The sequence below is a fragment of the Grammomys surdaster genome, unplaced genomic scaffold (assembly GCF_004785775.1).
Source record: "Grammomys surdaster isolate TR1022 unplaced genomic scaffold, NIH_TR_1.0 233, whole genome shotgun sequence".
NCBI lineage: Eukaryota > Metazoa > Chordata > Mammalia > Rodentia > Muridae > Grammomys > Grammomys surdaster.
Window position 1 is genome coordinate 454,181 of NW_021604678.1, and position 14,840 is coordinate 469,020.

The following is a 14,840-nucleotide window of genomic DNA, read 5'->3' on the forward strand; positions in this document are numbered from 1 at the left end:
CTGTCACTACTGTCACTGCTGTCACTACTGTCACTGCTGTCACTGCTTTCGCTGCTGTCACTACTGTCGCTACTGTCACTGCTGTCACTGCTGTCACTGTTGTCACTACTGTCGCTGCTGTCACTGCTGTCACTACTGTCGCTGCTGTCACTGCTGTCGCTACTGTCACTGCTGTCAATGCTTTCGCTGCTGTCACTACTGTCGCTGCTGTCGCTGCTGTCACTGTTGTCACTACTGTCACTGCTGTCACTACTGTTGCTGCTGTCACTGCTGTCACTACTGTCGCTGCTGTCACTGCTGTTGCTGCTGTCACTGCTGTCACTGCTGTTGCTGCTGTCACTGCTGTCGCTGTTGTCACTGCTGTCACTGCTGTCGCTGCTGTCACTGCTGTCGCTGCTGTCACTGCTGTCGCTGCTGTCGCTGCTGTCGCTACTGTCACTGCTGTCACTGCTGTTGCTGCTGTCTGATTTGCTCTCAGTGTCACTGCTATCGTCATGGTCACTGCTGTGTGATTCGTCGTTGTCCTCACTCTCGCTTTCATCATCACCATTACTGTCGCTGTCATCATCATCACCATTACTGTCACTGTCATCCGTATCAGATGAGTCATCACTGCTGTCATCCTCTTCCACATGTGAGTCACTGTCATTGCCATTATCACTTGATTCATCAGAGGTATAAGAAGTGTCTCCGAGGCTGCCACTCTCATTGGCGCTTTCGGAGTTAACGTCGCTTCCGTTACTTCTGTCACTTCCGTTAGATTCATCGCTGCTGTTGGGATCATCTGCTTGCATGGATTCATCATCGAAATCGTAACTGTCATGCCCATCACTATTGCTGCTGCTACCTACCCTGCTGTGTCCCATGCTGCTGTGGGCATCTGACTTCTCAACAGCCCTTTGGGGCTTGTCAGACTCCCCTTGCTTTGGGCTATTCCTTTGGTCCAGCTCTATTCTTTGGTGTCCGTTGCTGTCTTTACTTCCACTGAGTTTCCCAGATTCTTTGGTAATAATACTTTTGTTGCTTGTGTTGGAACCTTCAGTTTCTATTCCCTGTGGAACGATATAAATACAAATGGATAATAGTGAATACTTGCTGCAAAACTTCATGGTCTGAGGAGAACTGTCTCGGGAAATGACCTTTGGAACAGGATTCTGGGCTGTCAGTGCAGTGATTCATGCAAGCCTGCTGATCTAGTGCTTGAATGTGAATGTGCTCTGTATCAGGGTTTGAATCCTCCAGTAAACCACCCAGGTTTCTAACTCTTCGGGACTTGAACCAACAGGTGCACAATAATGAAAGTGTCAAAGTGAGGCTCATCATTCTATGTAATGAATGTAACACTAATAAAATGTCTTGCAAAAACATAATTCAATCATTATTCAGCTTGACTTCCAGCATTCTGCCTAATTCTGCAGACATTTCTGAATTTTTAAAAATTGTCCTGTATCAGGGAAATATTAGAGGGGTGGCCCAGGGACTAAGAGCACTGGCAACTCTTCCAGAAGTCCTGAGCTCTCCCAGCAACCACATAGTAGCTCAAAGTCATCTGTAATGGGATTTGATGCCCTCTTCTGGTGTATCTTAACATAGCTACAGTGTATTCATCTATATGTAAAATAAAATAAATCTTTTAAAAATTTTGTCCTATATCAAAGTCTATAAGGACTCCAGCCTTTTCAATAAAATACTCTGGGTAGCTAAAAATAGAGCCCAGATGTTTAGCATGGCACTTTTACGCTTGTTTGGGGTTTTATCTTGTGTGTCTGGAGTTGTACAGCCATCAGAGATGGAGGGAGGAATGTAAATTGCCATCTAAACTTACCTGATCTTGGCTTTTCCCAGAAGGACATGCGTCTGACTGGCTGATGATCTTGCCCTCTGCATCTCTGTTGTGTTTGGGACTGAGCTTTTGGTTGTCCTGCGTTGCTTGGCTCCTGTCACCTTCTTCAATACCGTTTTCCTCACTGCTGTTGTCTCCATCACGTCCATTTGGGGAGCCTTCTTGTTCTTTAGAGTCGTCATCTTCAGTACTAACTGAACTCTGACCTCTGTGGTCATTATTTTCCCCATGAGATTGGTCCTCCTGGCCCTTAGTGCCATCATGGCTCTCCCTTCTAGCTCCTGCTTCTCCACCCACACCATCACCAGAGCCCACGTCTTCATCCTCCTCTACCCCGTTCCCACTAGGGCTCCCATCAGTATTATCCAAACCAGCATCTTCCCCGATGCTTGGTGTCACCTCAGCCCCCTGATTCTCAATCCCCTCCTCTTCTCTCTGAGGCGTCATTTCATGTGTAGCAACTCCACTCTCATGTATTCCAACCTCATGGTTGGTGCTATTCTTGTTGCCAGCTACTTGAGGCTCATTTTCCTGGACAAGGGTAGAGTCTCCATTCTGGCTCACATCACTAGCATCCCCAGTTTTTGTATCCTGATCAGCTTGTCCGTGTACACTACTCTCCTTTGCTTCCTCGGCATTTCCAGCGATGCCTACTCGGCCCCTGATGCCGTTTGCTGTGCTGTTCTCTCCTCTCGCATGTATCTCATCGTGGCCGTATGTTCCTACATCCTCGTGCTCTTCAGCAGTGTTCCCCTGATTGTTTTCTAAAATGGGCTGAGTTAGAGAACCCTCCCCTCCTACTTCGATCGACTTGGAGCCGTTCCAGTCTGTTCTGTAACCATCCTTGGTATGTACCTGCTTTCCTATCTCATTTCCATTTGGGGAGTTGTTGCTGTCGTTAGTGGTGTTGTTGATATCTAACTCGTTCTGAAAAAGAGACCCAATTCAAAGTCAATTGTGGCTATCATTATCAAATAAGGCCAACTGGAAAAAATGGGTGGAAATTTTAGAGAAAGTCATAGAGTGTAAAAGTGGCTTGAAAACAGAAATGAAAGGAACATTCATATTTCTATCTTTTACCTGTGCTGCGGTTCCTGGATGCTCTAGAAAAGGTACATCCACAGATTTTTCAACAATGTCTCTTTCCGAAGGTACTAACTGGGGGACCTGCAGAGGTTAAAACACAGATATTACACAGGTTCTTGTTTTAGGAAGAAAAAAAATGTAATATAAAGGCCAGATCACAGTCTGACCACGTAGAGAAGAAAAGGAGCCTGTTGCAGTGCTTACACAGGGCTTCAAGCTGAGCAAATGAGGATTTTTATAATGTTGTCAGTCCCAAACCCCTAAAGCAATATGAATCTGGGCTTCTGGAGAAGCAGCACACACACACACACACACACACACACACACACGCACACACGCACACACACACGCACACACACGCACACACACGCACACACACGCACACACACGCACACGCACGCACACGCACGCACACGCACACACACACCTGACACTTCTGACCCTGCAAGGGTGAGCTTAGAGTGCTTACAAAACTTTTCAACTAGAGGAGCAACCCAGAATCTGGTTATGTGATGAAAATGTTAGACATGGAGGTCAGCTAAAAAGATTGCAAATGGATCAACTTTCTTAATGTTTCTGCATTTGTACTTGTTTTGATGCTCCAGATTTTCCACAGTGAACATAGAAATAACACACATGAAACATTGAAAAATCTGACTTTTAGCTCCTGTTCTTTCTTCAATTTTTCCCAAACAGTATATGCTATGTTGACTTTACAGTGAAATCCATATGGAATGAAGCAGACACACCTCATTGAATTAATTTGAATAAACTTTTTTTAAAAAAGTGGATCATCCTCTCATTAGGATGTTTCAACAGGAAGAGAAAAGGCCTGCATTGGTTCATATATTTGCCTTTGATTGAGACACCATATGATATCACAGAATAGTTTCAATGCAAATCTAAGATTTCTATTAAATGTTTAGACTCAACTTCCCTGTAGAACCATAAGGAAATATGTACATTTCAACATTGGGTTGGAAGATATAGCAAAGTAAGAAGACTTGATTAGGAAGACATACTTACCGGAATGGCCCATGCTGTTGCCCAAATGCAAATATATATAATTAACTTCATTTTCATAATGAATAGCAATCAGCGTCTGTTTAGAACAGAGAACACCACAAAACGGGTCATGAAATGAAAGACGATAATCACTGTGATCCAGTACTTTGGTATTACATTGGCCCTTTCTTAGGACAAGGAGCAAGCATCAGTGTGAGAAGACTTCCCAGGTTCCAGAATAACCTGGCATGTGGGGGCCTCTGTGTGCTCAGTACTGGCTTGGCATCTGACTTTTTCTGCCTGAGGGAACAACAGCCATAGAGGTACAGAGTACATAGCTGTGTCTCTGGCCTTATGTTATTCATGAGGATGACATCTCTCCTGGGTTAGCTTGAAGCAACATTAACTAAGGGCAGATTTAAATGATAAAGCACTTATAACTCACCACCTGATCTATATAAAGACTGTAAGAGGAAGAAATCCTTAGGCTAGGAGAAAGAACACAGGATTTGGTTTCAGATCCCTGAATTCAAATTCTTCCCCTTCTATCTGGTCTCTGAGCTTGGGCACTTTCAGTAGCTTTATTGGGCTTTTGTTTCCTCAGTCTGGAATAATAACTCTGTGGCTCAGAATATCCCAGGGGTTGGCAGAAGAATCACCCCTGAGATGCTTTCTAAAGGCATCTTTAGCTTCCTTCTTCACACGGCAGCAGCTTGTGCCTGCTCCACTTCCTAGCTGGCAGCACATTGTACTGTTTTGAAGTTGCCTAGCTACCCCTGTGTTCCTCCTCCCTGGCATCAGGTCCTGGAGCCCAAGCCAGCTTCTTGATTATCAGTGTCTTCTGAGCATAAAAAACCATCACCTTGCAGAGGATGCTGGTGAACAAGCACTCCTGGGTAAAAAGGGCACCCCACCCTAACCCAGGCACTTTGCAGTCTTGGGCTGAGTGAGGGGAGCTTCAAGGATGAAATCTTTCACCCCTTTGCAAATTCACAGAGTCCGATCCATATTTTTCATACATCAGAACAGAGCCTGTAAAACTATGTGGATCAAAAATTCAGGTTCCTATTTTCTAAAAGTTAATTTATTTGTGTCATGATATTTTTTACCATAGAAAGGATTGTTTTTCTCCTATTTTGTGATCTTCCAGAAGAGTTAATGATTACAATCTTGCACATCATAAAATGGCCTTGATTAGAAATCACGGTTAACAGGGAAACAGAACAAAACATCAGTGAATACATATTAAGGTTTATTACTCAACAGGAGTAAGAACACAATTCCAGGACCTCTGTAAAAGATGCTTCACCTTGAGAGCTGTCAAGAGAAAGCTAAGAAGAGCTGGGGTCCCTTCAATTATTCTACAAACTGAAGTGAGATGCTTTGACACAGAGCCCTAGGGCCAAGGATGGGGTGAAGGCAAGTCCAAGCCCAGTGTACTTGCAATGATGTGTGTGTGTGTGTGTGTGTGTGTGTGTGTGTGTACGTGTGTATTCTAAACCAAAGACTATCTGAGTCTTCCTGTCCCACACCACCCTCCCTCACCCACACACACAGATATTTCCTCTCCAGCACTGCCATATGTGACACTTTCGCCTTCTGGCAAGGCAGGTCAACCATGTCAAAGACCCTGGTGGAAACAGCCAATGCATTGGAATTGAAGAGCCTCCTTAAGATTGTCCTGTTTATTGTCATACATGAGATGAGATGTATGATTAGCAAGTTAAAGTGAACATATCACTAAGAAGACAGGGAAATGCAAGGCCTCATTGTCAGGGCCTTGTTGGACTGCCTGAGGTAGACTTTTACCACCTAAGCTATCTTCACAGCACTTCTTACAGCCCGCGTCAGACCGTGCAAGCCCATGTCAGACCAAATCCTGGCATGGAGAGGAAAGCTGGGTGTGGTGTTCCACCCCTACTCCAGGAGCAACTGGCAATTGATAGGTGCTGGAAAGAAAGAAAGGCAGTGTTCTCTAAGAGTGTAGCCCCTGGTAAGGCACCCAGAATCCAGTGGAGGATTCTCAACAAACTGTTGTCGAGGTTCTTGTTTTATTTCTTTACAAAAAGAGAACAAACTTGTGTGAGTAAAAAATGGAGGTGGATCTGAGGAAAGCTGGGGGAGGGGCAGATCTGGGGAGAGCTGGAGGAGGGGCAGATCTGGGGAGAGCTGGAGGAGGGGCAGATCTGAGGAAAGCTGGGGGAGGGGCAGATCTGGGAGGGCTGGAGGAGGGGCTAATAAAATCCGAACATAACGGACAAATTTCTTAGGGAAAGAATAAAAATATTTTGAAGATATTTAAAACATGAGTTATCTGATTTTTTTAATCAAACTGACCATTTAAACTGACCATATAATTGTCAAATTTCCACCTCATTTTTTGTCAACTTGTGGCAATATGTCTTTGTTTTCTTAAAGCTATTATCATGAAGTTTGAAGCAGAAAAAAATAAGCGTGACAGAAATCAGAGCCGTGCATATTCTACATAAAACTGTTTGAGCGTCTACTTTTAGAAACTTCACATCAAATGCCAGAAAATAACTTTCCCAGGCCCTAAGTTGGTTCTGAGTCAAGATACTAAGTTTAAGTGGAGATTCGTGTGTTAGGTCCAGTCAGTGAACATCTGAAGACTAATATCAGCCAGATACTGAGCTCTAGACAGAACCGCAATCCTTCTCCCTATAGAACGTTAACTGTGAGCACTAGGCAGATCTTGAAACCATGAAGAGCAGTGATCTAATCAAATCCCCAAACACAGCTTATCTCTCAAGAAGAGCTGGTGTTTGGACTCTGCGTCATCCCTCTCACTAAGAGGAAGACAGTGTGTGATTCTTGTTTGTTAAATCACAGCACTCCCAACATTCCAAGGATAAGGCTGAAAATCTCCTTTGACTAGGTTTAAAGCTCTTAAATGTATTTTCCTGAATAAAAATAGCAATAATAGAGCTGTAGGGAATTATACATAAAGTACTCCAGGTCCTGACTTTTAAATTAATACAATTAAAATGTTTGTTTCATCTTAGGTTTTCTAATAGGTCATAGCATCTCAACAATACACTGGGGCAAAATCAGTTCTGCTCCCCAGTGATGTGTTGTCTTACAGGATGGTCTCATTACATGGCTTAGCATCCCTTCCAGAATCACACATTATCTTTAATATACAGTGTAGACCTGAAGAGTTAAAAGTCAGAAAACTTTAACCCAAATCACCTTCATCTCTGCGGCTGGAGGTTCTCTCAACAGGAGGCAGTTGGCTCCTGCCAAGAGGGATTCCATCTTACCTTCAAAGCCTTCAAGGGGACTTAGAAAATCCAGATTTCCTTATCTCTCTTTCCAGGCTGAGAGTGGCACACTGTCCTGGGTTTTTTGCGTGACAATTTTGTACCTGCTGAAATTTAAATTCAGTTTGATAATTTTCTCAACCAATCACTGTTTAGGATCCCTGATGTGGGGGTTTAAAGAGTCACTGTGCCTATGAAGCTGTAATAACGCCCCACTCCCTCACTCCCACTCCCTCGCTCCCCACTCCCTTGCTTGCTGGTATGTTGGCTCACTGAGACATTTGGTTCCAAAAGGACTAGACTTACTTTCACTTAATTAAATAGCTCCTGGAAGACTGTTTTGCATCTTAAATATAGATAATCAGTGTGATATATCTGAAAAGAGCCACTTAGACTCTGTCACCCTGCATTTCTCCTCTTGCTTAGGTTGGCAATCTAAGAAAACTCCAGGTTTCTCTAGTAAATACGACTGGCTATTTAAGACCCCTATCATTCCTGAGGTACATATTAAAGTCAGTGCGCTATAATTCAACCGACTGTCTGCATGTAACAGTCTTCACATTGCCTAAGGGATCTTTAAAAGAATATAAACAGTAACTTCAGGAAACCTTTCTGATCTGATCTAAACACTGGCATAAAGTTTTTGTTTTAAATCTACTAATTTGATACAAACTAAATTTTAAAATAGCTGTTCCATAGGGTGTAAGGTATCTATCTCTGCATAAGTACAGACACATCCACACCCCACAGACACAGCTTTCCATCTTCGCTCCACTATGTGTGTAAACTATAGAGTGCAAAATAGAAAACAGGCTGTGCATCTAGAAAGAAAAAAGTTTGAGCCTGAACTCATCATTTCCTTGAGCCCTGGATGTCCGTGATAATCCCTGAACCATTCCTCTGGCTCATGAGCTCCACGCTGAGCAGTTGGAGTCTCTCTGTGTACCAGCCTAGGGATGTGCCTCTGTTCTTATGTTATGCTATTGAAGGATGTAAAACACATAAGATCAGAAGTATTAACTCACGATCCAACAACAGTATCTTCAGAACTTTATACAAAGAATTAAAAACATATTCATCATGTACGTGGGGAAAGCAGGGTTCAAGATGATAGGGAGGGAGTTTCCTTGAAGCTGCATTTCCATAGTAAACACTTTACGTTTATTTACACTACATGGTTCTTGGTTCTTTGAGTGTCTTAAAGGGCCCAGTCACATTTAAGAATGCCCAACTCACTACCTAGAATAACACTTTTCCTCCTTTAGACAGATCCCAGTGGAAGGTAGTGACCAGAGTAAATTGCCTTCCTTTTCCTAACTTGGTTGAAATAGCAGATTTCAGCAGCTCTCCAGGGCTGCTGAAGAATCAAGTAGATCTTCAGTGTCTAAACAGAAGCGCTTGATGGTTATATTAGCACAGAACACTCCCAATGACACAAAGAAACATTTGCTAAAAGCATGTGGGAGCAAACGTCTGAACTCAAAATTAAATATGCTTAAACTTTTTTTTTCGTTTTTTGAGATACGGTCTCTCTATATAACCCTGCTTGTCCTAGAATTCACTATGTACATGAGGCTGGCCTGGAACTCACAGAGTTCTCTCTGATTCTGCCTTCCCAGTGCTAAGATTGATTAGTTTTCATAAATGTAAAAGAATTTAACTTATATAAAGTCTGTTTGTTGAGCCGAATCCAACTCAATTAGAAATCAATAGGAAAAAAAAAAGAAAGTATTTAGAAACTAGGTAGCATTCCTCTAAGTAACCAGTGGGAAAAGAATTCACTAAAAAAAATCTCAAAATGTATCAAATTGAATGAAAATAAAAGCATTACATAGCAAGTTTTGTGGGATGTCAATAAAGCAGTAAATACTTAGCAAGACATTTAGAGTAAATGGCTGTGCTTAAAAAGAAAAAAAATAGGGGCTGGAAAGATGGCTCAGTGGTTAAGAACACTGGCTACTCTTCCAGAGGTCCTGAGTTCAACTCTCAGCAAACACATGGTAGCTCACAACCATCTATAATGAGATCTGGTGCCCTCTTCAGGCCTACAGGAATACAGACAGAACATTGTATTTATAATAAATTGTGGAAATTTGAGTGAAAATGCCCCTCCTACCAGATGAGAAGGTGTGATCTTGATGGAGGAAGTATGTCGCTGGAGGTGGTCTGCGAGGTTTCAGATGTCCAAGCCAGACCCCGTGTCTCTCAGCCACAGGGTCCAGACATGTGTAGAACGCTCAGCTACCTCTCTGCACCATGTCTGCCTGCTGCCACAATGGATTCCACCATGACAGTAATAGACTAAACCTCTGAACTGTACAGCCCCAGTCATGTGTCTTCCTTTACAAGAATTTCTGTGGTCATGGTGTCTCTTTACAGCCGAAGAACTTTGACAAAGACATCTATGTTCACGTAAAGAAAGAACAAAAGGAAAAGCAAAAAGAAAGGAAATAACAATGCCTAGAACTGGAATTAATTCAACAAGAAACCATGAAACCAAAGGACGGTTTTTGAAAAGCTGAAGGAAACAGAGATGACTTCATGTAGACTCAGAAAGAAGAGAAGATTCCAATGAGCGACATCAAGAGGAGAGAAATGGCATTGGCATTTTGCCAGAGCCTATGATGGAGTGCTGTAAACACCCTGCTAATATGAACAGATTGATGCCTGAAACACCAAGTTCACTCAAGAAAAATGGGTGTTGTACATTGCCAATGTCTATGAAAGGACTTGAATTCAAAATCCCAAACCTTCTCACAGAGAAAATGTCATGATGTAACTACAACAGCCTTCTGAAAATTCCAAACACAGACATAAAGAGTTCATGGAGACAGAAAGGGAGAAAATACAATCATTCTATGACTGCAGACTGCAACATCACAGATCCACAACATCACCAGAAAATACTCTTGACCAGCATCATCATAAATCATCATAAATTTTAAACAAATTTTTAGTAAATTAATTCACAGCAGGCAAATTAATTTATTCTGGGCAAGCAATGTAAGGTTAACATTTAGAAAATAAGTAATGTAATTTGTGGTGAACTATAAGAGTATAATCAATGAGCAAACACAAACAAAACAAAAACAACTATATCTAAACAGACCCAGGGGCAACTTTTCAAATAAATCAATAAAGCCAAGTGTGCAGGTACATGGTTATAATCCCAACACAGAGATGACTAAGCAGGAAGATTGTGAATTCAAAGACAGTCTGGGTAATACATAGCAAGGTCCAATTATAATCAAACAAATAACACCACATCACAAACAAACATCATACTTCATGCTGAAGTATGGGATGTCTTTCCCCTAGGACGAGGGTATCTGTTATGGCATCTGAATATTCAATATTATTCAATAGTATTGAATAATAATTCTCCATCTTCTGAGGCAAGAAAAAAATAAAAACTATTCCTCTTAGAAAGACAGGAAAGCAGCCTTTGCTCTGAGGTAACACAGTAACTATGAGGGATCCCAGTGGGATCCACAAGAGCCCTGTACAGTAACAATAATAGCACGTTGCAGGGTGCAATTCTGTAGAAAAACAGCATTTTACTGCTATGTGCTAACAATGAGTAATCAAAAAAATTAAATACTCTTTTATTTTGTCTTGTTTTTTGAGACAGGATTGTTCTGTGTATCCCTGTCTGTCCTGGAACTTGCTCTGTAGGCCAGACAGGCCTCAAATTCACAGAGATCCACCTGCCTCTGCCTCCTGGGTGTTCGGGCTAAAGGAATGGGCCACCACTGCCTGGTTTTCAATACGTTTTTAATTCCAATTAATAAAATATATAGTGAGAAAATTGAGAACTCAAATACTGAAAAACTACAAGTGTTGCTGAGATAAATTAAAAACTGCCTAAGCATAAAAATGGGCTGCAAGACTTAATATTGTGAAGTCAAAACTTCCAAATTTATCTCTAGGTTCAATACAGTGGCGATTAAAATCTAGGAAGATATGCAAAAATTGACTACAATTTTTTTCTGTAATTTCTCTGTAATTCCTGTAATTTTAAAGGAATAACAAAAGCCAAGACAATTTTTCAGAAGAAAGAGAGGGAGGGTATTTTGTAGTTCATCTAGATAAATGAAACTCACCTAATTAATTCTTTATTTAAAGCTCAATTATATATGTCAAATTTGCCATGTAATATAATGAAATGTGGAAAGGATACATCAGCATTTTTACAAGTGCTTCTCACATGCAAAAGAAGTAGAGCCGCTCAAGGGTAAAGATCACCCAAACATCTTAAAAATTGTACCCATCTTAAAAATTTGCACCTTAGATATATAATGACAGAAAGATCAGTGGTTATCTGGTGTCAAGTATAGTGGGGGGGGGGAATTGTAAGGAACACAGGGAATGTTTTATCACTGTCTTCATTTTGCTGATGCATGTATGTGTGTGTGTGTGCGCATATATGTGTATGTGTGCATGTATGTATACATATGTGTGTGCATGTGTGTGTGCATGTGGGAGTTATGTGTGTCTGCATGTTGTTTATACACTTTGCTGTGTTCATTTATCCTTCAATAAAGCTTCTGGAGGAAAATAATTACCCTGTTTATCCAAGACCACCCCATTCAAATCTTGAAAATTGAGAAGTCAAAACTAAGGCTTTAGAAAGAATTGCTAAAGAGTTCTATAAATCCAAATTTAAAGTACACTTTTTTCTATAGCATTAGTGAACTTCATCCATCAGTTTGAAGATCTGAATAGAAAAAAGTCTGCCCTACCCTAGCCATGAAGAGCACCTCATCAGACAGCCTGGCACTTGAAAATTCAGCGTCAGCTCCTTGCTGGCTCTCTAACCTGCCATTCACCTGCAGATTTAGGGCTTTCCAGTCTCAGTGATGAAGGCTGGCAGTTCCTTAAATAAGCCCATAAACACACAGGCATGCATGCACACACAAACACACACACGCTCACACACGCTCACGTATACACATTCACAAACTCACATACACACATTCACACACTCATTGACACGCATCACACACTCACACATATACTCACTCATACACTCACACTCACACACGCTCACTCATACATTCACACATACTCACACAATCACACATCTTGTTTCTCCGGAGAACTGGATTCAGAAAGTTTACAAACCAGTCTTACTTTTTCCCAAATTGTCTTAGGATCACTGGCCAAGTGGCATCCTTATTTTAAAACCTGCCAAATTTGATGAGTTACTTGATTTGACTGTATAAGTAATTAGTAATCATTGGTGAAAACATAACTTAATGACTCCCATTCACCTAGTGAGTGCAGAGCCTCTTAGTAGACTCACTTGCTGCTGACCTCTTCTCTGTCACACTACACACATCAGAAAGATATTTTGTCATGAATAAACTGCCAAAAACAGACATTTGTGTCTCCCTGATGTCAAAATGTATTGAAAAACCATGAATTAACAAGTAGTCTCAGTTTCCCTTGATATCTGCAAAATCAAACACAAGTTCTTTTATTCAAATATTAACTGTTGATATTTATTCTCAGAGAATACATTACACGTCATGAAGAAAATCATCTATCATCTATCTATCTATCCATCTATCATCCATCAAACATGTCTCTACCTCTATGTATCTACCTATCTGTCCAATCAATGTGTTACTACGTGGTGAATGATTTAGTAGCAGAGCTCAGGGGTCTCCAAACAGGACGTAATGTAAGGCAGGAGCAGGAAGCAAATGTAGATACAAGAGAAATTCGGCAAAAGGTTTGATAGATTTAAAAACCCAGCTGGAGGTCTGAAAGGGGCTGTGCTACTGATTGAAACTACAAGTTCGTTACTGAGCAGAGCTTCAGGGTCAAGTACAGCAACAGCCAGGTAAGGTACAGGATGCTCAAGGCTGCAGTGGCAAAGAACAGAACTAGGACTGAAAATGGGTGGACTGATGGACAGCTATTCAAATGGCCATATCAGCAGCAGAAACTGATCCAAGCTGCAGCCCCTGGAGCAGTTGCAAGGTTTCTGTGTGTTCAGCCTCTTGAAGTATGCAACAGGTATTCAGATTACAGAGCAGTGGAACCATCATCAGCAGTGTTGTTAGCATCCCCTCTTTATGGTGTAAAGGTAACAGTGTTGCACACTTCCTGTATGTTCGTAGTCTTGGGGTGTTGCACCTTCCATGTATGCTCATAGTCTTAGGGTGTTACACCTTTCACAGTCTGTATGTTCAGTAAGTTTTAGGGCCTGGTTTTCTTGTTATAATTTTAATGTGGCCATGTCCTCATATGATCCCAATCTACTCTGATAAATTTATAGGACAAAACCCTTTTTACTTTTAGTAATAAGGGAACTGATCAGCGTGTTTCTCTTGGGAAGTGCTGGACATGTGGTGTTCTTTACATGTCTAGCAAAGTGCAGAACATACTGCTTCTGTATAATGCTCGGAATGGAGTCAAATCTGATTGTGACATGTAGCCTCTCTGGACAGGACATGGCCTGGAAAATCAGCTTTGCTTGTATGGAGTAACTCAGAGCAGGGCTATAATAGACAGATCAGAAGAGGTAGTATAATAAGCAGATCATGGCAGAGATGCTAAAGTCTTTAACAAATTGTTAAACTTTCTGTGCAGAAATGACAGTGACACATCTGAAGATAGCCTTGCACTCGATGTGAGCACCGCTTGGCGTCATTTGAGCTGCTACTCTAGGTTAGACTGGAACCCTCGTGAGCCTGATCATACCACACCTGTAACCCACTACTTAATCAGCAAACACTTGGCCAAAATTTGTGCTAGACTCCATAAGAGACAAAGATTAAGGTAAAATCCACCTTGTCTTTGTTCTTAAAGTCCTGAGACTCATCACTGTCATTTCTTTACTGCACACACACAGTCTTTATAATTATATAGAGAGAGTCTAAGGTCTTATGTATGCACACCATTGTGGAGGAGGTGAGCTCCCAATCCCTCCATGCCAGCTACTCATTACCTATCGTTTGACAGACTTTACATAGTTTACAGGATTCTTTTTTCCTTTCATTAAGTGTCACTGAGCATGTCTGCGAAAAGCCACAAACCTTTCTGCTTTTTAATGGTGGCAACATCTCAGTCTCCAACCTGTTTGACAGGAAGGACATTAAAAGAAAATAATCTCATATTCTTGCTGATTTTCAGCCGGCATTAATAAGGCATGCTATCTAAACACAGACATGAAATTGGGTCTGATGCAACAATTGGAAAACTTGTTTTTAATCCTTTTTCCAAAATCAGAAAAAGAGATTTGATTATCAGCCTCACACATAAAATGAACAATAGTAATACATAATGAATTTTAAACACAGAAATCGATTTATAAAACTAGAATAAATATAGAGACATTGTAGCAGGGTCTTTCCAACTTTCTTTTTATACTAAATCATAAGCCAGAGTAGGCTGGGGATTTAACCCAGTTGGCACAGTACTTTCCCAGCATGCACCACAATCATAAACCTCAATAAGAAATGAATTGTGTACCACAGGCTGGTACTACATGTATATGGACATGTCACACACACATTCATTTGCAATTCCCATTATCAGAGGTGCAGTGTTCTGAAGACTTGTTACATTTTCAGTGAAAGTATTATCCACTGACTCAAAACATACGAAGATAGTGC

At 41.3% G+C, this 14,840-nt stretch overlaps 1 protein-coding gene across 1 annotated transcript in view; it reads right to left on the reverse strand.

Annotated features, from left to right (window-relative positions):
* Positions 1–4,012, reverse strand: part of Dspp (dentin sialophosphoprotein) — a 4,451-nt gene extending 439 nt beyond the window's left edge. The window contains exons 1-4 of the mRNA XM_028773750.1: positions 3,956–4,012; positions 2,924–3,010; positions 1,826–2,770; positions 1–1,052 (exon numbers count right to left, since the gene is read on the reverse strand). The exon at positions 1–1,052 is cut by the window's left edge and continues 439 nt beyond it. Coding sequence (XP_028629583.1) covers positions 1–1,052; positions 1,826–2,770; positions 2,924–3,010; positions 3,956–4,012 — 2,141 coding nt within the window. The remainder of the gene's footprint in view (positions 1,053–1,825; positions 2,771–2,923; positions 3,011–3,955) is intronic.
* Positions 4,013–14,840: the final 10,828 nt, after the last annotated feature.